Source organism: Nansenia antarctica, assembly GCF_963989245.1.
Source record: "Nansenia antarctica genome assembly, chromosome: 7".
Taxonomy (NCBI): Eukaryota; Metazoa; Chordata; class Actinopteri; order Argentiniformes; family Microstomatidae; genus Nansenia; species Nansenia antarctica.
Genome location: NC_137677.1, coordinates 35,175,611 through 35,196,582, shown reverse-complemented (window position 1 = coordinate 35,196,582; position 20,972 = coordinate 35,175,611). Strand labels below are relative to the sequence as shown.

Genomic DNA, 20,972 nt, shown 5'->3' with positions numbered 1-20,972 from the left:
TCCTACATCTTCAAGAAGCTCAGATAAATGCTCAGCTCGCTAAATGCTCAGCCCGATGCTCTAGCTAGCGCTTGTTTAATGTGTGTGTGTGTGTGTGTGTGTGTGTGTGTGTGTGTGTGTGTGTGTGTGTGTGTGTGTGTGTGTGTGTGTGTGATTGCCAAAACAGGTGCTGTTAAATGCTTATTTCCAGGTTTAGTTACAGGCTGTGTTTGTAAATTCGCTCTGAGAGCGCCGGAGCTTGGACTAGAGGCATTCCACGAGTGATGATCAGATTTCCAGAGCGAATTTACTAACGCAGCCACAGTGTGTTCAATCTTGTGTTCATATCTTTCTATATTGTATAGTCATGGGACAAAGATAATAATGTTTTTTTATGTTTTAGTTTTTTTATTATTATTTGATGATTAAACATTTTTTAAACTAAATGAAAATCACAGTACAAAAAGAAGCAATTTACAGATTTATTGCTGTATCTTTGTAAAAAATAAAAATATGAAATAAAATTAATTTCAAACATAAGCTTAGAGCATTCCTCTGGTACACCAGACTATTTGGGTAAACAGTCTCTTAAATCACATGTTGAATTATATCAAGGCTATGGATGACAACTATGGTTCAAATGTGTTCATCCCCAAGCCATAACCCCCCCTTCACTTGTTCTTCTTTTCACTCTTTCTTCCTTTTGAAGGCCTCTTCATGCAGCACTTACGGAAACAGAAGGAGCAACCTTTAACAGTCACCATAACAACAACAACCACTATGAGAATGAGCAGGCCGAAGACGTCCAGGCTGTGGTACTGGATCCAGTTCAAGTCATGGGCCGCTACCCTCAGATGCTCCGCCCCTTTATGCCTCATAACAAACTCGGTCCAGTACACGGCCAGATCCAGAGGTTCTACAGGACGGTCCAGATGCACCGCAGAGAGTTTTGTCATCTTCTCTTTGTAACTATGGAGACAAGAGAGGGACACATTTCAAATCAAATGCTTGGTGCCCCCTGGAGGAAGTAAGTAGCCTTGAGAACTGATGGTTCTGGAGCCTAACGGCCCTTAGGGCAGGAGATCTCCTGTTTCCATAGCGTGAGGTGGCTTCATGTACAAGTACACCCCTGGACATGACCCTAGTAAGAAAGAGCTCAGGGCCAGCCATATTTTGGCGCCACCTGGAGGAGTTGGGGATTAAGCGCTAGGCACCTTAGATATGTTGCCAGCAACCCTCCAGTCCCAAGCTCACGTCCCACTGCCTAATGGGGTGGGGATTGAACCAGCAACCTACCAACTGCTGGCTCCCCTCTCTATGCCCATTATAGACGATAGGTGTAAATGTCAGGAGAGGCAGTGGATGACCCTCATTTGATGTTCATTAACGTTTTGCATCCTGATTATAAAATGATAAAAAAAACGTTATCAACTTGAAAATCTCCTCATATAACACAATGTCTAACACTAGACAGGATGTCCTCCAGGTTCAGAAAATGTAATCGAACCAAAATATACACACACACTCACACACACACGTACGCACACTCACACACATACACACTCGTGCACACACACACATACACACTAGATGATTAAACTCCATTTGTCTAACCTCTTGTTGTTGATGACCTTGTTGAGGGCCTCCACCAAGATGTCTGAGGTAAAGTCAAAGACACTCAGGACCTCTGCCACCCCCTTGTGAGCCATGCGCTGTGCGTTGTCACGCTGGTCTCCAAACAACGGGAACATCACCATGGGAACACCGTTACAGATGCCCTCGTAGACGCCATGGGACCCTCCGTGGGTGATGAAGGCCTTGGCCTTGGGGTGGCCTACACAGAGAAGGACACATCCAGTCACAATCAAATTAAACTGGTGCGTGTAAGTGAACCAACCCTTTAAGTCAACAATAACTTAATGATATAATACACTATATGATGCTCTATGCCCTACACTGTACTTAACTTTGTGTTGTGTATTTTACTTTAAAAAGTACCATCCTCAAATCTTGTCCATATGTATTGTTATGTTCTTCATAACAGAGAGGCTAAACAAACCTAGGAGATCGTTTTGAGGTAGCCACTTCATCAGTTTAACGTTCTTTGGGGCGTTTTCAGGCACAGGTCCAGTGTATCGCCACAAAACCTGAGACACAAACGGCAGCAGCTTAACATCGGCCCAGCCTTGCACAAATACCATTCTATAAGATAAGCGAGTTAGCATTCCTAAGAGATAAGATTTCAGTTTCGGAGAACTGATGATGGATAAAGCATTTATGCATGCAAACACTAACAACTAACACAGCATAGGAAAAAAGATTGATATTAATGGTCCACAAAAAGCTTGCACAAGCGATAGTGGGCATAAAGATGTTGTTATTGTTAGAAACCTACAACCCTGATAAACAGGAAATAGATGACCATTCGCTTTATGTTATTGCCAATGATTTTCCAGTCTGATGAGGAAGCTAAAGGAGGTCGCTCCTCAGAATTAGCAAACAATGTTTCCTGGGGTGTTCCAGTGGTCAATTGGATATCTCTATCCGATAAAAAAAATAATGAACTGAGAAGGTACATACTGTATGTGGTGTACCTCCATCACTTAGATTGAAAGGAAGGCCATTTTACCCTTTGAGGAATTTGCCTGAAGGCTTCAAAGAATTGTTTGGCGGTTTTCTCTGGCATTTGTGACACCATGGATCCCATGGTAAAGACAACAAAGCCATCCTCTCCAGACCCTTCTACAAACTCTTCCACTTCCTGCAGAGGGGGAGAGAAATCAGTAGTCACATGATGAAACAAACATAACTCAGGTTTCCAGAGGACGAGAGTGGGAGGATGAAGCTCTCCCAATAACATGTTTATGTTAATGGAATCATGCACTTTCCCTCTCAAAACAATGAATTTCCACACTAATGCTCATTGCATACTCTCCTCTTTTTTATTGTTGTTTTTACTTGTTTTTATTCTTATTCTCTCCATGGGATGTAGTGTCTTTGATCACTGCGAAAAGCGCTATTACAAAAATGCATTATTATTATTATTATTATTATTAAGCATGAACTATCATTGTTGCCTTTCCCAAGCTCAAAAATGTGGTTTGCAAACATCTCCAAAAAGAACAGTTAAGATATTTTGCAAACAAGACCATGGTCTTGTGGTCCAGTGGTCTTAAACTCCCCAAAGAATAGTTATTAAGTCAAAGTATGTTTGGCATGATTCCCATAGCACTCTGAAGAAAGTCACTCCATATCACTGAATTTAGGATTCTGGTACTCTGGACTAACTTTTTCTAGATGTATTTTCAGATCACAAGGAAAATGAGAAGAAAATGAGCAATTCAAAAAATGTCATTTGAGCGTTGAACAATTGAGCATTCCATTGACCATGCATCCACATTGAAGAGCTCTCTCCAGCATGACACCATGAAGGAAATGGAGAGATCAGATTTCAACAGGGAGCTGTGTGTGTGTCAGGAAAAGCACAACAGATGTCTCTTTAACAACACATGATGAGGAGAGTAAACATGGAGGAAGCAGTTTCTCAGGAAATTTGAGATCTTGGAAAGGCTTATTGTTCTCCGAATTAGACTTAGCGTTCATTACGTTGTTCACACAAGTTCAAAGTTTCCTGCATTTTCTTCCAGACGAGATTAAAAACATAACGAAATCTCAACAATTTATTGTAAATGTTGTACTTTACGCCTGTGTTTTTTTCTTTGTTATTACAGTATCCTTATCGTTTTGCACTTTGTTTGCATTATACCTGCACCTAACGCAGTCTCAGCCACAAACGAGTAAAAACACACCTTATTGTTGCATAACCCGGATCCATAACAGGCAGGATGCACACTCTAAGTTCTATGTTTTAACATCCTTTCCAAAGACTCACCTCCGATAGTGGACTGCTCTTTTCACAGTTGATGCCTCCAATGTGGATCATATTGGGCATTCTGGGTCTGGGATACTCAGAGGTGTAATCATACCTGAGCAGCCAGATGGCGCCGTGACCAAGGAGCTCCCTGTAGGTCATATCCTTCTCTAGATATCTGCTGGTGAGCTCATCAAAGCTGGCATACATGACACGACATAAGTAAGACTCCACCGTGAACATCATCATATTCTTCAACCTTTGAAGGAAGTTCATGCGGTCTGTGTTGCCCGAGTGGAATCGTGGGACATAGGACTGTGGAGTGGGGCACTGATTAGCCTGTTCATCCAGCCCACAGGGGAGACCCCGCAGGAAGTAGACAGCAGGGAGGGAGAAAACCTCAGCCAGGATGGGGCCGCAGGGTAGGAAGGGGTCGGTAAGCATGACTTCGAAGCCTTCCCCCCGCAGACGCTCCATGAGAGGCTGGTCATACAGCAGCCCCTCGCAGCCCTTCACCTGCAAGCTGGTGAAGGTGACCAGCCTCTCTACGTCGACGAAAATGTCTGTTATACCCGGTTTCATGGTGAACATGCCCTTTTTCATCTGTTCCATGTTGCTATCCAGCTCCGCCTTGGTGTAAGGCACGTGGAAGATCTCTGTCCTGTAGAAGTCCGATCCCTTGATGATCATGCTTGTCTCTGGCACCAGGACCACCACCTCATGGCCCCTCTGGGAGAGCTCGTCCACCAGCAGCTTCATGCTGAGCCAGTGACTCCCGTCCACAGGCATAACCAGCACCTTCCCCCCCTGAACGGGCCCCAGTGTGCAGCAGCACAGCCAGGCCAGCAGCCCCCGCAGAGCAGAAACCCACACCCTTCTACCCATGCCTCCTTTCAGCAGTGTGAGCAGTGTTTCTGTGAAAAGTATTCTACTTCACTGAAATTAGGAGGCGGCTGTGCTCTCAGTGTGTGTGTGTGTGTGTGTGTGTGTGTGTGTGTGTGTGTGTGTGTGTGTGTCTTTAGCTTTGGCTTCCGACTGAACACGGTCTGCTTGTGCGGGTGGACTGTTATATAACCCTTAACAGGCTGGTGGGGGGAGGGGAGGGAGGGAAGGAAGGGAAGGAAGGGCAGGGGTTAAAGTCTATAGTATTGATTATATTCATCACCAATTGACAGACTAGTTTTGCTAATCCTCCCTCTCTCCTACCGAAAATATCATTATCTCAGTTTCGTGACAGAACTGGCCCATTGCGTGCTGCTCCTCCCTCTCTACTCAAGTGACTCAAAGCAGCTTCACACGCACACACACACACACACACACACACACACACACACACACACACCAACAGTATCATTTCTGAGTACACTTCAGATTACGTGCTGCTCCTCCCTCTCTACTCAAGTGACCCAAAGCAGCTTCACACGCACACAAACACACGCACACACACACACACGCACACACACACACACACACACACACACACACACACACACACACACACACACCAACAGTATCATTTCTGAGTACACTTCAGATGACCTTGGGAATTCTATTCTCAAAAACTTAGTGTTGGGACTCTAAACGGGCCATTCCCCCCCATGTTGTGTAAATAGAGCCTGTTGTTTTCATGTGAATGAAAGTGTCGTGGATTTAATTGATTCTTAACAGATTGAGTAAAACTTATAAAGCACAAAGAGCTTAAATCAATTGTCTCCAAAGAGGCCTTTTATTAAGCAAAGTCACATGAGCGCGGAGAGAAAGTAGCAGACAAAAAGCAAAAAGCCCCCAACGTTGGGCGGGACTCATATTGAAAGAACTGTCCTTGGTCACGAGGTCACTATTCTTGGGAACCAATCATATTATACAAATCTGTGATTGCACAAGTTATGGGCCCTGTCCATAGTCATAATTATTCATTGCGCCGCAGATCTTGGCCCATCCCTTACAGGAAGGAAATGGGCCTTCCTTGAGTGCTAGATTCGCCAAACTGAAGAGAGACTTAAATTCTCAGTATAAAATAAGAGGGCTGTTTAAAAGTAAGAGGGCTGTTTAATACGAAATGACGTGCCTAACCATAACCGCTCAAAGTTAATGCCTAATACCGCCTAACCCCCACGCAAGTTGTAATCTTTATGTTTTATGCAACATTTTAACTACCTACCAGAGGCAAAGGATTTGGCTCTTCACAATTCACCTCCCCCCGATCATGACCATATTAGGCGAGCCACGCGGAGCTAGATTTGAAAAGTACACGTACGGGATTGGCTGAGATTGTATAGGGGCGGAGAATAGCGTGTTTGCGACCCAAGTTTGGAAAGGTCAGGGGTCACACACAAACTTAGGCTTTGATTCCACCAAACAACGTTTTAGAGTGCCACGGGTGACTTTATTCAAAAAACACCAAAAATGCATAAATAATTATGTTTAATTTTTTAGCCAATCAAAGTGTCGTTGCTAGGTAAATACCACATAAAACACTTAGCACTCTAGTGGCGCTTTTCCACTACCGGGCCCGGCTCGGCTCGCCTCAGCACGCCTCAGCACGCTTTTGAACAGTTCTGGGTACGAGACGTTTTCCACTATACACAAGAGACCAGGAACGAGTAGGAGGAGTAGGAGATAGTAGGCGGAGTTACGCGTCATAACAGCGCGCCATGGTGGTGACGTATATTTTCACGAGACACAACACAGCCACAACAATAGCAACATGGAGGAACTTGAAGCTATCGTATACTTTTTCCTCGGCATGTGGTATATTATTAACCGTGGTTTTTTGGAGAGAAAGAGAAAGAGAGAGAGGGAGAGAGAGAGGAAGAGAGAGAGGAATCAGAATCAGAATCAGAATCAGAAGACTTTTATTGCCATGACATGTAAACATGTTAGGAATTTGGTTTGGTACCATGGAGCACGGTTTACAGAAGGACAGGTGCAAGACAGGACAAGACAGTGCAAACCAACATCAAAGTGCAAGAGTCATAATTAATATAAATATAAAGTGCAGAGATTCAAGTGTTCAAGTGTTCAAGTGTTCATATCCAGACAGTGCAAAGCTCTCTGGTTGGGGGTGGAGGGAGGGTAGATAGATAGGGGTCAGGTCAGGGGGGGGGGGGGGGGGGCCAGCGGCATTTAGGAGCCGGATGGCTGTGGGGAAAAAGCTGTTGGTGTGTCGGACCTTCACAGTATTTATGGACCGCACCCTCCTGCCTGAGGGGAGCGGGGCGAAGAGACCGTGTCCTGGGTGTGCGGGGTCAGCCATGATCTTCCTGGCCCTCCCCAAGCTATGTAGCCTACATATAATAAAGTCATGTTTTTTTAAACCACTGCCTTCACTTGTCTGCTTTATGAACTGTAGTATCATTGTTATGTTGAGCATATGAGATAGCTACTACTTTAGCTCACTGTAGTATCATTGTTATGTTGAGCATATGAGATGGCTACTACTTTAGCTCACTGTAGTATCATTGTTATGTTGAGCATATGAGATGGCTACTGCCTGATCGATGTCGACACTGCTCGTAGTGAATAAGCACTTGACGCATGTTGAACTCCTGGTTCATTGAGTTTACTCCCGGTTCACTTCTCGGGGTGGCACCACGGTGGTTCAGGGCTCAAAATGACCGTATACCGATGGTGGAGTTAGCCAGCATAGTCTTGTCTTTTTACCACCATCCTAGCCGGTGTTATTCACGGACAAACACGGTGCCCGGAGGCACCCTTTGCGGGTTAATAACTGTGATTTACCGTAGGTTAGGATAACAATTCAAACGTGTCCGGATAGGGGAGAGGACAGGGAATCCAAAACCATTTGAATGGTGTCAATACGACACTCCTATCACGGTCGACACAGCTAGGAGCGAATTCCCGGGTAGAACTTTTCTCTCGGGTGTCGTCAACCAGGAAGCGGTGCTGCGAGCAGCAGCGGGGGGGGGGGGGGACCCGTCACTTACGGACGAATATCTCCGCGTCACAATGGGTTATAATTCCAAACTAAAATTCTCCATGATCACAATAGCATGCTGAACACACTGAAAAATAGTAAGAACAGTAGTAGTCTCTGCTGTTCAACGCTGTTGTGAGATTTAAAAATGGCGGTTAGAGGTGTACTGTGAAAACATACGATGACGATGTTGTGACGATTTCCATTGACCAATCAACGGTGTGCAGCGTCACACGTCACACGCAGCCTGGCAAAAAGGTACCGGCTCGCAAAAAGGTTCCTGCCCGCGAAGGGTAGCTAAAGAACCGTGCTGTACCGCGCCGTGCTGATCCAGGCCGACAAATGGAAAAGCGCAAAAGAAGCAGGCCAGCCTGGGTCGACCCGGGCTAGCCCTGTAGTGGAAAAGCACCATAGGTGGTGAGTGTTCCGGAACTATCTGACAGTTGGTGAGTTATTATTATTATTAGCGTTCCTACTACTATGTAGTAGTAGGAACAGTATTGTTATTGGTGGTATACTTCTTATTATTATTCTTTTCCTGGCTTTGGTCAAATAGCTAAAAAAGTCCCTGACCAAAGATGCTATGAATTTGCATGCCATAACTAGAGAGCATCAGTAACTATGGCAGAAAGAATGACCATGATTAGACCATAGGTGGCGCTATAATAACCAAAAGTAAATAATTAACTTCAGAATGCTGAATTTCCACCCCGTTGGATTAAAATGTATGAAACTTGGTACATATGTGTCTTTCCTCATGGGGAACATATTTGCCTCAAGAACCCATAAGGTCGGCCATGATGGATTTATAAAATCCTATAAAAATTCACTTAAATTCAACTGTAAGTCTGGTTGGTCCCAAATTGCATCTGAACATGCGTGGTGCACGTCTCTCTATAGGGTGTTAAAGGATCCATTTAAAGATATCAGAGAAAATTATATAAAAAAGAAAACAAATTTGCCTAGAATTTTCAAATGCTCTGAGAATTTGCCCTGCTAAGTCAATATTTATGGCAGTTGACAGGCTGATAGAGGGCCCTACAATGTGTTACCATGTTGAAGCATTTCCAGATATCTAAAAAAACAGGCCTTTGAAATGTGACCATTTTGGCTAAAAGCTAAGGCTAATGCTAATAAGCACTTAAAAACTAATATTCTCATGACCGCTGTACCTGATTCAGTCAGATGGGGGTGGCATACTATGCTAGGCTTGCAGAATATAGTGTACGTGCATTATAGTAAACAGTACTCCTGTTTTCCCTCTACACCAACTGCTGTACCTCCAGCCACCAGTCGGTCAAGCTCCTCAAGTTCGCGGACGATACCACCCTGGTAGGGCTCATCTCCAGGGGGGATGAATCTGCTTACAGGAGCGAGATTGACTTGGTGGTCTCCTGGTGCACCCGGAACAACCTAGAGCTGAATGCTCTTAAGACAGTGGAGCTGATAGTGGACTTCAGGAGGAACCCACCCCCTCCCTCTCCAATCATACTAGGAGGCACTCCAGTCACCACAGTGGAGTCATGCCGCTTCCTTGGGGTGACAGTCTCTCGGGACTTGAAGTGGGGGCCCAACATCGACACCCTCACAAAAAAGGCCCAGAAGAGACTGTTTTTCCTGAGGCAGCTCAGGAAATTCCACCTTCCAAAGACCACGCTGGTGAACTTCTACACGGCCATCATTGAGTCCATCGTCACCTCCGCCATCATCATCTGGTTCCCCGCTGCAGCGGCCAAGGACAAGGCCAAGCTGCAGCGGGTGATACGCTCGGCGGAGAGGGTGATTGGCTGCCCTTTGCCCCCCCTTGAGGCCCTGTTTAAAAGTAGGGCTTTGGGGGGGGCCAGGAAGATCATGGCTGACCCCGCACACCCAGGACACGGTCTCTTCGCCCCGCTCCCCTCAGGCAGGAGGGTGCGGTCCCTAAAAACTGTGAAGGCCCGACATACACACAGCTCTTTCCCCACAGCCATCCGGCTCCTAAATGCCGCTGGGCCCCCCCCCCTGACCTGACCCCTATCTATCTACCCTCCCTCCACCCCCACCCAGAGAGCTTTGGACTGTCTGGATATGAACACTTGAACACTTGATCTCTGCACTTTATATTTATATTAATTATGACTCTTGCACTTTGATGTTGGTTTGCACTGTCTTGTCCTGTCTTGCACCTGTCCTGCTGTAAACCGTGCTCCATTGTCCGAAATCAAATTCCTAACATGTTTACATGTCATGGCAATAAAGTCTTCTGATTCTGATTCTGATTTTGATTCTGATAGTAGTGAAGTAGTGAAATGCAGATATAAACTATACAACATGGTCATTAACTGGGGGAAGGTTAACCCACAATGCATTTTCGTATACGCTTCATGTATATTATCATCATAGCATAGTAGCCTATGTATTTCAGGGTACTTCATAATATCATAGTATGTCATGAGTTCAACTTGGCCCATATTAGGTGAGTGGTCTACCCCCCTGTCTGTCGGTCTACCCCCTATCTGTCAATCTCACTCCATTTATGGTTATGGGGGCATATCTGTAGGAACACGCCCCATTGCCGCTTGCGGTTATATTTTGTATTATTATTATTATTATTATTATTATTATTATTATTATTATTATTATTATTATTATTATTATACCCATGATTCAGTTAATCACGTAATTTCATTCATGTCAAAGATGCTGGCTGGAGTATATGGAGTGATTTCAGTCACACGATTTCTGTGACATGAACTGGTCGTCTTTGAGTAACTGAAAGACATGTGTTAGATGAGGTAGTTTCGATGTGGTGAACTAGTTTTTCAAAGTAGCTTTAGTTCAACAAACTATATTTCTCTCAAGGGTAGCTTTGGTGTAGTTCAACTTCTTTCCTTGTAAAGTATTTTGAGTTTGCCTCCACTGCATACACCTTCAGAAGAAATGATGAGGCGTATTGGTCAGTGCTCATCCAATAATGACAGTGACAGCCTCTGCCTGACATGGTTGGATTTATTTGAATTGCAACAGCCATGTGTGTGTGTGTCCTGCACTCAGCTTTAATAGCTTATTTGTGTTTATCCTATGAAATGTCATGCGAATGTATGAAAGCTGTGTTTGTGAAATGAACTCTTTTGGCGCTTTTCCATTGACCGGCTCGGCACGGCACGGCTCGCCTCGGCACGCTTTTTAACAGTTCCCGAGACGTTTTCCACTATACAGGAACGACCCGGGACTGTAGGAGGAGTTACGTGTCATAAGATTCCCCCCGCTATACAGATCAGCAGGGGGAAATGCGATAAGAATTATGTCAAAATTCAGCACTATCGTGCACAGATCAGCCTTACAACATGTAACGTTAAGTGCCTGTTACTTGCCGCTTTCAGTTCTAATAGACTAGTTTAGATCTCGCAACCAGGGAAATGCCGACATGAAATGCCGACACGATTCTATTTTTATTTCTCCTGACACGTTGAGCACTGTGCTTTTTTTTGTTGGTGAACTACCGTAATAAGCCTAAAAAAGTTCAACTTCTCTGCTTTCAGAAACTGTTTGAATTTTTTAGATTGGGCATATAGTTCATGAATTACGATAGTTTGAAGGAACACTGTAAAATCCTGTCTGCGCCGACAGCTCCGGTTTCGGAGCAAGACGCGAATCTATCGGCATTAGTCAAATACATGCTCACATCCAGTCATCCGCTCACTGCTCTCTCATCCAGTCATCCGCTCATCCAGTCATCCGCTCACCTCTCACTAAAAAACTGTGCCGTGCCGTGCCGAGCGGAACCGGGTCGGCCCTGTAGTGGAAAAGCGCCATTTGTAAGGACTTCCAATGTTCATTGTCCACTAGATGGGGTTATAGGCACAGCCTTGAAGGCTTGCCACTACATTTTTGGAACATGGTTGCGGGGATTTGCTCCCATTCAGCCACAAGAGCATTACTGAGGTCAGGCACTGATGTTGGGAGAGAAGGCCTGGCACGCAGTCGGCGTTCCAATTCATCCCAAAGGTGTTTCATGGGGTTGGGGTCAGGGCTCTGTGCAGGCCAGTCAAGTTCTTCCACACCAAACTTGGCAAACCATCGCTTTGTGCATGGGGACATTGTCATGCTGAAACAGGAAAGGGCTTTCCCCAAACTGTTACTGGACAGTTGGAAGCATCTAGAAACTCATTGAATGCTGTAGCATTAAAGATTTCGCTTCACTGGAACTAGGGAAGGAAGGGGCCTAGGAAGGGGCCTAGCCCAAACCATAAAAAACAGCCCCAGACCATAATTGTGTCCACATACCTTTGTGTATGTTATTCAGTTTAACAGTCTGCTAGACATGGAAGTCCAGTACATTCACACACCTGGTCACAGCCTTTGCCAGGGAAATCTGCCAGTCCAATATACTCCTCAGGGGATTGGTGTCATGCTCTGCCTCCTGCATCTTCAAGAAGCTCAGATAAATGCTCAGCTCACTAAATGCTCAGTTCGCTATCTATCAAAAACAACAGCAACGGGATGTAAAGCTCTAGCTAGCGCACATTTAATGTATGTCATGTTTCCTTATAGATTATAGAGCCAGAGTTAACAAATCCCATGCAAATAATTTCAGGTTTGTCAAACGTATTTGGACAGTTTTGGTCATTCAGTTGCAGCCAAGTTGCAGCCAGTTGCAGCTGATCAGATTTCCAGAGCGAATTTACGAACGCAGCCATATTTGTCTTGACACTAAACGTCTTGCTCTTGACATAAACGTGTTACAACACAATGTTTAAATAATTTCCAAAATTTTTTTGCAAGCTTCCTCTTTTTATATTTTGAATATGAAAATGCAAACACCTGCCACATAACCAGTCATGGGACAACGATAATAATGTTTTTAATGTTTTTCTTTTATTATTATTTGATAATTAAACATTTTTAAAACTAAATGAAAATCACAATACAAAAAGAAGGAATTTACAGTTTTGTTGCTGTATCTAGGCAATAGCACCTTATTTACAACAAATAATTTCAAACATTAGCTTAGATCATTCCTCTGGTACACCAGACCATTTGGGTAAAGAGTCTCTTAAATCACATGTTGAATTATATCAAGGCTATGGATGACAATTATGGTTCAAATGTGTTCATCCCCAAGCCATAACCCCACACCCCAAACCCTAACCCCTAACCCCTAACCCCTAACCCCTTACCCCAACCTGATACTGGTAGTTGAACTTTATGTCCTGCATCTGTCAGGTTTCCTGGTGTTAGAGCTTTATTGATAACAATTACATTATATTACTCTGATTATCCTGAGACTGATTATCCCAACGTGCGCACGCACACACACACACACACACACACACACACACACACACACCACACACACACACACACACACACACACACACACACACACACACACATACACACACGTCTGCATATCGGCAACCAATCAAAATGTTCAGACTTTTCTTTTGAAACACAGAACTACGTATTCACATTTTTTCGAAAGAAAAGTCAGATCATTACATCAGATCCCGATATGAGGACCAAAACATTAGAACGTGTCACGAATGTCTATCAGGTGTCAATTTCCCAACACAGCTTTTGTTGGGAAACACATGATTGTTTTCACAGCCTATAAAACGGAAGGTTACAGTACACATTCACTTGTTCTTCTTTTCACTCTTTCTTCCTTTTGAAGGCCTCTTCATGCAGTACTTATGGAAACAGAAGGAGCAACCTTTAACAGTCACCATAACAACAACAACCACTATGAGAATGAGCAGGCCGAAGACGTCCAGGCTGTGGTACTGGATCCAGTTCAAGTCATGGGCCGCTACCCTCAGATGCTCCGCCCCTTTATGCCTCATAACAAACTCGGTCCAGTACACGGCCAGATCCAGAGGTTCTACAGGACGGTCCAGATGCACCGCAGAGAGTTTTGTCATCTTCTCTTTGTAACTATGGAGACAAGAGAGGGACACATTTCAAATCAAATGCTTTATTTGATATTTATTGCACACAACCCCCCCCCACCCTGAAAGTACACAAATGCACATTCCCAAGAGAGAGCTCAGGGCGCCCAGATAGTTTGGCGCCCCCTGGAGGAGTTGGAGGTTAAGTGCCACAACTTTATCAACTTGAAAATCTCCTCATATAACACAATGTCAAACACTACACAGGATGTCCTCCAGGTTCAGAAAATGTAATCGGACCAAAATACACACACACACACACACACACACATGCACAATCGTACACACGTACATACACACACTCACTTATGCACTCACACTCACACACACACACACACACACACACACACACACACACACACACACACACACTACGGACAGCTGTGGCGCAGGAGGTTTGAGCCAGCGTCTAATGATTGCAAGGTCGGCAGATCAGTGGTTCATACCCCGGCTGGCCACATGTCGAGGTGTCCTTGGGCAAGACACTGAACCCCAAATTCCTCCCAATGAGCGGGCTGGTATAGCTTGCCGCCATTGGTGTGTGAATGTGTGTGTGAATGGGTGAACGAGAGGCCATCGTAAAGCGCTTTGGAATAATAGTCAGTCCATTTTTATCCATTTACACACTAGGGGCCGGTTTCAGAGACAAGGCTTAAGCCTAGTCCTGGACTAAATCACACTTTCAATGTAAAATCTCCATTGAAGATGTTTTTTAGTCTAGGATTAGGCTCAAGCCGTGTCTGTGAAACCGGCCCTAGATGTTTCATCTCCATTTGTCTAACCTTTTGTCGTTGATGACCTTATTGAGGGCCTCCACCAAGATGTCTGAGGTCACTTCAGAGATACTCAGGACCTCCGCCACCCCCCTGGCAGCCATGCGCTGCGCGTTGTCACCCTGGTCTCCAAACAGCGGGAACATCACCATGGGAACGCCGTTACAGACGCCCTCGTAGAGGCCATGGGACCCTCCGTGGGAGATGAAGGCCTTGGCCTTGGGGTGGCCTACACAGAGGAGGACACGTCCAGTCACAATCACATTAAACTGGCCTTGGGGTGGCCTACACAGAGGAGGACACGTCCAGTCACAATCACATTAAACTGGGGGCGCGTAAGTGGCGTAGCACACTAAAGGCGCATGTCATATCATCGCATGTCCTGCATTTCATCCCTCCTCTCTCTCTCTCTCACCCATCCTTCCTGTCAATCTCTACTGTCTCTATCCCAATAAAGCAGAAATGCTCTAAAACGAATTAAAATAATTAAACTAAACTTAATTAACTTAACTATTATTCCCATGACATTAAAGGGTTGGATTCAGGATTTTTCAACTTAATTCATTCAGTGCCGAGGGTGAATAAAGTCACTTGAATTTCCAACATTCTAGATGCCACGGGTGACTTTATTCACCATAAATGCATTAATGATGATGCTTCGTTTTGTAGCCAATCAAAGTGCTCGCTAGGTAAATAAAACATTTGGCACTCTTGGTGTTATTGGCAGTATTGGTGATTTAAAAACAGATGGCCCATCTGACTATGAGTTGAAAAATCCTGAACCAACCTTTTAAGTCAATATTAACTTCATGATATAATACACTATATGATGCTCTATACCCTACACTGTACTTAACTTTGTGCTTGTGTTTAAAAACTACCACTATGAAACCTTTCACATGTTATAAAGAACATATGGGCAAGGCTAAACCAACCCATGAGATCGTTTTGAGGTAGCCACTTCATCAGTTTAACGTTCTTTGGGACGTTTTCAGGCACAGGTCCAGTGTATCTCCATAAAACCTGAAACACAAACGGCAGCAGCTTAACATCGGCCCAGCCTTGCACGAGGCACAAACATGTACATTTCAAGCCTGCAAACTGTGACACTTTAAATAACGTGAAAAAATACTATTGTGCAATATGACAACCCTAGTTGACTATCTGTGCAGTATAGTACAGTGGATTGTGTACATAGCCTTTATTTATGTAAACCAGCTCCTTACCTTCTTGTGAATGTTTTCTTTTTCTAAAAAGTTTTTTTTTTTTTTTTTTTCTTTCCTAACACCAGGGGAGCCACCCCTCCTAAATTTCGTTGTTTGGTACCTGTACTGTAGCAATGACAAATAAAGTCCATTCCATTCCATTCACAAATACCATACTATAAGATAAGCGAGTTAGCATTCCTAAGAGAAAAGATAGGCAGGGGACAAAACTGATGATGGATTAGGCATTTATGCACGCAAATACTAACAACTAACACAGCATAGGAAAACAAAGATTGATATTAATGGTCCACAAAAAGCTTGCACAAGGGATTGTGGGCATACAAATGTTGTTATTGTTAGAAACCTACAACCCTGATAAAGAGGAAATAGATGACCATTCGCTTTATGTTATTGCCAATGATTATCCAGTCTGATGAGGAAGCTTAAGGAGGTCGCTCCTCAAAATTAGCAAACAATGTTTCCTGGGGTGGTCCAGTGGCCAATTCGATATCTCTATACAAAAAGAAATGCCACACTCAAAAAATTATTAGCAAACAAAATTGAACTGAGGTATATGATACCTCCATCACTTAGATTGAAATGAAGGCCATTTTACCCTTTGTGGAATTTGCCTGAAGGCTTCAAAGAATTGTTTGGCGGTTTTCTCTGGCATCTTTGACACCATGGATCCCAGGGTGAAGATGACAAAGCCATCCTCTCCAGACCCTTCTACAAACTCTTCCACTTCCTGCAGAGGGAAGGGGGGGGGGGGGGGGGGGGGGAGAAATCAGTAGTCACATGATGAAACAAACATAACTCAGGTTTCCAGAGGACGAGAGTGGGAGGATGAAGCTCTCCCAGTAACATGTTTATGTTAATGGAATCCTGCACTTTCCCTCTCAAAACAATGAATTTCCACACTAATGCTCATTGCACCCTCTCCTCTTTCAAACGATCCCTGAAAACCCATCTTTTTATCTTGCTTTTAATCTTTAAGTATTATTTATTGCTGTTTTTACTTTTACTTTTGTTTTTGTTTTACAATGTATTTATCTATCTATTCTTGTTCTCTCCATGGGATCGTTGAGCACTGAGAAAAGTGCTATAAAAAATGCATTATTATTATTATTATTATTATGCATGAACTATCATTTTTGCCCTTCCCAAACTAAAGAATGTGGTTTGCAAACATCTCCAAAAAGAACAGTTTCAACATTTTGCGAACAAGATCAGTCTTGTGGTCCAGTGGTCTTAAACTCCCCAAAGAATAGATATGAAGTCAACGTTAAGTATGTTTGGCATGATTCCCAGAGCACTCTGAAGAAAGTCACTCCATATCACTGAATTGAGGATTCTGGCAGATGTCTCTTTAACAACACATGAGGAGGAGGGTCAAAATGGAGGAAGCAGTTTCTCTTGGAAGCAGTTTCTCTTGGAAAGGCTTATTGTTCTCCGAATTAGACTTAGCGTTCATTACGTGAGACATAACATGTGTGAACAAGTTCAAAGTTTCCTGTATTTTCTTCCAGACGAGATTAAAAACATAACGAAATCTCAACGATTTATTGTAAATGTTGTACTTAACGTCTGTGTTTTTTTCCTTTGTATCCTTATCTTTTTGCACTTTGTTTGCATTACTTATATCATTCTCTTGGCATAATACCTGTACCAATCTCAGCCTTAAATGAGTAAATACACACCTTAAGTAAATAAGTAGCCTTGAGAACTGATTGTTCTCAGGCCCATAGGGCAGGAGCCTATCTCCTGTTTCCGTAGCGTGAGGCGGTTTGATGTACGGGTACACCCCCTGGACATGAGGCTGGTATGTCGCAGGGTCTTACCCCCAATCCAACCCTTAATGCTGAGTGCCAAGCAAGGGGGCATCGGATACCATTTTTAAATAAGACTCAGCCGGGGATTGAACTCACGACCTTCCAATCTCAGGGCGGACACTCTAACCGCAAGGCCACTGAGCTGGTAGAATACACACCTTATTGTTGCATACCCCGGCTCCATAACAGGCAGGATGCGCACTCTAAGTTCTATGTTTTAACATCCTTTCCAACGACTCACCTCCGATAGTGGACTGCTCTTTTTACAGTTGATGCCTCCAATGTGGATCATATTGGGCATTCTGGGTCTCGGATCCACAAAGGTGTAATCATACCTGTGCAACCAGATGGCACCGTGACCAAGGAGCTCCGTGTAGGTCATATCCTTCTCTAGATACCTGCTGGTGAGCTCGTCAAAGCTGGCAAACATGATGCGACATAAGTAAGACTCCACCGGGGATATGATCACGTTCTTCAACCTCTGAAGGAAGTTCATGCGGTCTGGGTTGCCCGTGAAACCTCGTGGGACATAGGAGAGTGGACTGGGGCACTGGGCAGCCTGTTCATCCAGCCCACAGGGGATACCCCGCAGGAAGAAGACAGCAGGGATGGAGAAGGCCTCAGCCAGGATGGGGCCACAAGGTAGGAAGGGGTCGGTAAGCATGATTTCGAAGCCTTCCCCCCGCAGACGCTCCATGAGAGGCTGGTCATACAGCAGCCCCTCGCAGCCCTTCACCTGCAAGCTGGTGAAGTTAACAAACCTCCTTACGGTGGTGAAAATGTCTGTTATATCCGGTTTCTTGGTGAATGCTTGATCTTTCAGCTGGCCCGCGTTGCCCTCCAGCTCCGCCTTGGTGTAAGGCACGTGGAAGATCTCTGTCCTGTAGAAGTCCGATCCCTTGATGACCATGGTTGTCTCTGGCACCAGGACCACCACCTCATGGCCCCTCTGGGAGAGCTCGTCCACCAGCAGCTTCATGCTGAGCCAGTGACTCCCGTCCACAGGCATAACCAGCACCTTCCCCCCCTGAACGGGCCCCAGTGTGCAGCAGCACAGCCAGGCCAGCAGCCCCCGCAGAGCAGAAACCCACACCCTTCTACCCATGCCTCCTTTCAGCAGTGTGAGCAGTGTTTCTGTGAAAAGTATTCTACTTCACTGAAATTAGGAGGCGGCTGTGCTCTCAGTGTGTGTGTGTGTGTGTGTGTGTGTGTGTGTGTGTGTGTGTATGTATTTGGCTTTGGCTTTCGACTGAACACGGTCTGCTTGTGTGAGCAGACTTAACTCAACAGGCTGATCGTGGCGGGGGGGGTTACATTCTATATTGGATGGACTGTATTGTATGAGACTAAATTTGCTGCTCCTCCCTCTCTCCTACCCAAAGCAGCTTCACATGCACAATACAGTTCAGTTGAACAAAACACACCCTGACCTGTTATCATTAAAAAGGATAAGCAATGTAAAAGTCATTATGCAACACATGCAAGTCATGGATTATCTCATGTTTCTTGCCATGCAAGTCGTAATTCACGTTACTCGTACGCAATGTATCTTACATTTGAAAAAAAAACGGGTTTAATCTATTAATCTAATCTGTTTTATGCCACATGTTAACTACTGGTACCTACCGGAGACAAAGGATTTGGCTCTTCACAATTCAACCCCCCGATCATGACCATATTAGGCATTATTGGTCGGGGGAACTCGACGGCGAAGTCAAAGCGCATGAGCCAGATGGAAGCTTTGCCCATGATCTCCACCATAGTCGTCTTCTTCTGCAGGAACTCTGAGGCCAGTTCGTCCACTGCAGAGTACAGGTAGTTGCAGAACAGGGGCGCCAGAAGGCCCCTTATGAAGTTGCCAACCCTCTGGCCCAGGGTCATGTGATCAGAGTAGTGTGAGGCTGTGTAAGGGACGTAGGATGCAGGGTGCGGGCACTGGGTGGCCATGAAGTCCATGCTACACGGGAGGGTCGGAGGAATGAAGATGGACGGGATGGCCAGATACTCTCCGACGATGGCTCCGAGGGGTTCGAAGGGGTCGGTGAGGAGGGCGTCGAACTCCATACCCTTCAGCTTCTGAATCATCTCCCGGTTGTTGAGCAGGCTCTCGCAGGAGTTGCGGGTGAAGTTCTGGAGTACCTGCAGGGTGGTTAGCATGGACCGAGCCTTGGCCAGAAGGTTAGACTCCAGAGTGTCCATGTTCAGAAGACGGTCCAGGTTAGCCCTATGGACCTTCTGAAACTGTTCCTTGGTGTAGGGCACGGGGAAGGTGAGCGTGGTGCAGTGATCCGTGGGTCCCATGCTGCCACTCACCTCTGGTATGACCACCACCACCTGGTGTCCCCTGCGCCCCAGCTCCTTCACCAGGGGTTTCATACCAGTCCAGTGGCTGCCGTCGGCTGGTATGACCAGCAGCTTATGTGCTTGAACCCAGGTCAAACAAATGGAGAGGAGCAGCAGCCTTTCTACACCTCTGAGCGTGAAAATCATCCATCCTTCAGCCATGGTTCAACCACCGTTCCCTACACAAAAGTAGAGAGAATAGTAAAGGAATGTAATCAGTAATGTATTATATGGAGCTGCCAAGGGCCTGGGAAACATAATGCTGAGTCATTGTGCTGACAGGTTAGGAGGGGCCTCATAGGTAAGATCACTAAATAAACAAGACGTGTTGAGAACCAGTCTGGGTTGGTTATTTCCCTTTGTCCTGTAGGAGAACGATAAAGAAGTACATTTACATTTTTGGCATTTAGCAGATGGCTTTTCTCCAAGGGACTTACAACAAATAAATGTGTCTATATAACTGGTCATCTATCATCTATCCATCAGTCATCAAAAGAAAAATAAATCTATGCTAGGACAAGTGGCCATTGGCAGACACAATGCTAGAAGAAGGAAGATTTTTTTATTATTGTATTTTTTTTAAATTATTATTATTATTATTATTCAGCCAGGAAAACTGGTTCCAGAGTGTCACCAACACTTGCCTGGTCTAGAACCAAGAAGCGCTTACGTCAGGGGCTGGGGGCGGGATTATCATGACCAACTATAACTTGCCGACTTGCAGACCAGTTGACCAGACCGTGTCACAAATGTATGCAGTGGTCCATAGAGGAGACAAACTGTCATGCTCCTTGCCCTGTGGTCCTAGACGGAAGTCCAAAGTAAACTCGAGGGAGGTTCAAGAACGAATATATTCGGTATTCGAAAAAAATACAGCATGATGTTCATGCATTGCTGCGAAAGTGGAGACGTATGCAGACGTATGCAGTGGCGTAAGCAGTACTCAAGTTGTACAAGGAAATCAGGTGGGATGGTGGATTTTTTCATATGGGGACAATTTTAGCATCCCCACAGCGTCAGTGACTTCAGTGTCAGTGACTTGGTAAAAATGTCATTGCATGTGTGCGTGCCCCCTCGCCCACAGTATTTTACTCAATAT

The 20,972-nt window shown here is 44.9% G+C and overlaps 3 protein-coding genes across 3 annotated transcripts in view; 1 reads left to right on the top strand and 2 right to left on the bottom strand.

Annotated features, from left to right (window-relative positions):
• LOC308161431 (hyccin 2-like) overlaps window positions 1–20,972 on the top strand; it is a gene marked incomplete at both ends in the record, with an annotated part of 115,613 nt that overhangs the window by 48,524 nt on the left and 46,117 nt on the right. The gene's annotated exons all lie outside the window — the stretch shown is intronic.
• On the bottom strand, window positions 377–4,860 carry LOC308161586 (UDP-glucuronosyltransferase-like). Its single transcript, XM_080535614.1, has 5 exons — window positions 3,872–4,860; window positions 2,609–2,740; window positions 2,039–2,126; window positions 1,594–1,813; window positions 377–948 (listed from the first exon to the last, which is right to left on the bottom strand). The coding sequence occupies exons 1-5, from the start codon at window positions 4,733–4,735 to the stop codon at window positions 651–653; spliced, it is 1,602 nt and encodes a 533-aa protein (XP_080391740.1). The 5' UTR covers window positions 4,736–4,860; the 3' UTR covers window positions 377–650.
• On the bottom strand, window positions 13,406–18,761 carry LOC308161832 (UDP-glucuronosyltransferase-like; the record flags this gene model as incomplete). The annotated part of the gene is made up of 5 exons (XM_080535911.1): window positions 17,772–18,761; window positions 16,315–16,446; window positions 15,426–15,513; window positions 14,500–14,719; window positions 13,406–13,703 (listed from the first exon to the last, which is right to left on the bottom strand). Exons 1-5 carry the CDS (start codon window positions 18,633–18,635, stop codon window positions 13,406–13,408), a joined length of 1,602 nt encoding a protein of 533 aa, XP_080392037.1. The 5' UTR covers window positions 18,636–18,761.

Coding starts and splice junctions, on each gene's coding strand:
- LOC308161586 (XM_080535614.1), bottom strand. CDS start 4,735: ATGGGTAGAAGGGTGTGGGTTTCTGCTCTGCGGGGGCTGCTGGCCTGG. Junction 1,814..2,038: donor ACCTCAAAACGATCTCCTAG/GTTTGTTTAGCC, acceptor TTCTCTGTGTAG/GCCACCCCAAGGCCAAGGCC. Junction 949..1,593: donor AAGGTCATCAACAACAAGAG/GTTAGACAAATG, acceptor TTGTCTCCATAG/TTACAAAGAGAAGATGACAA.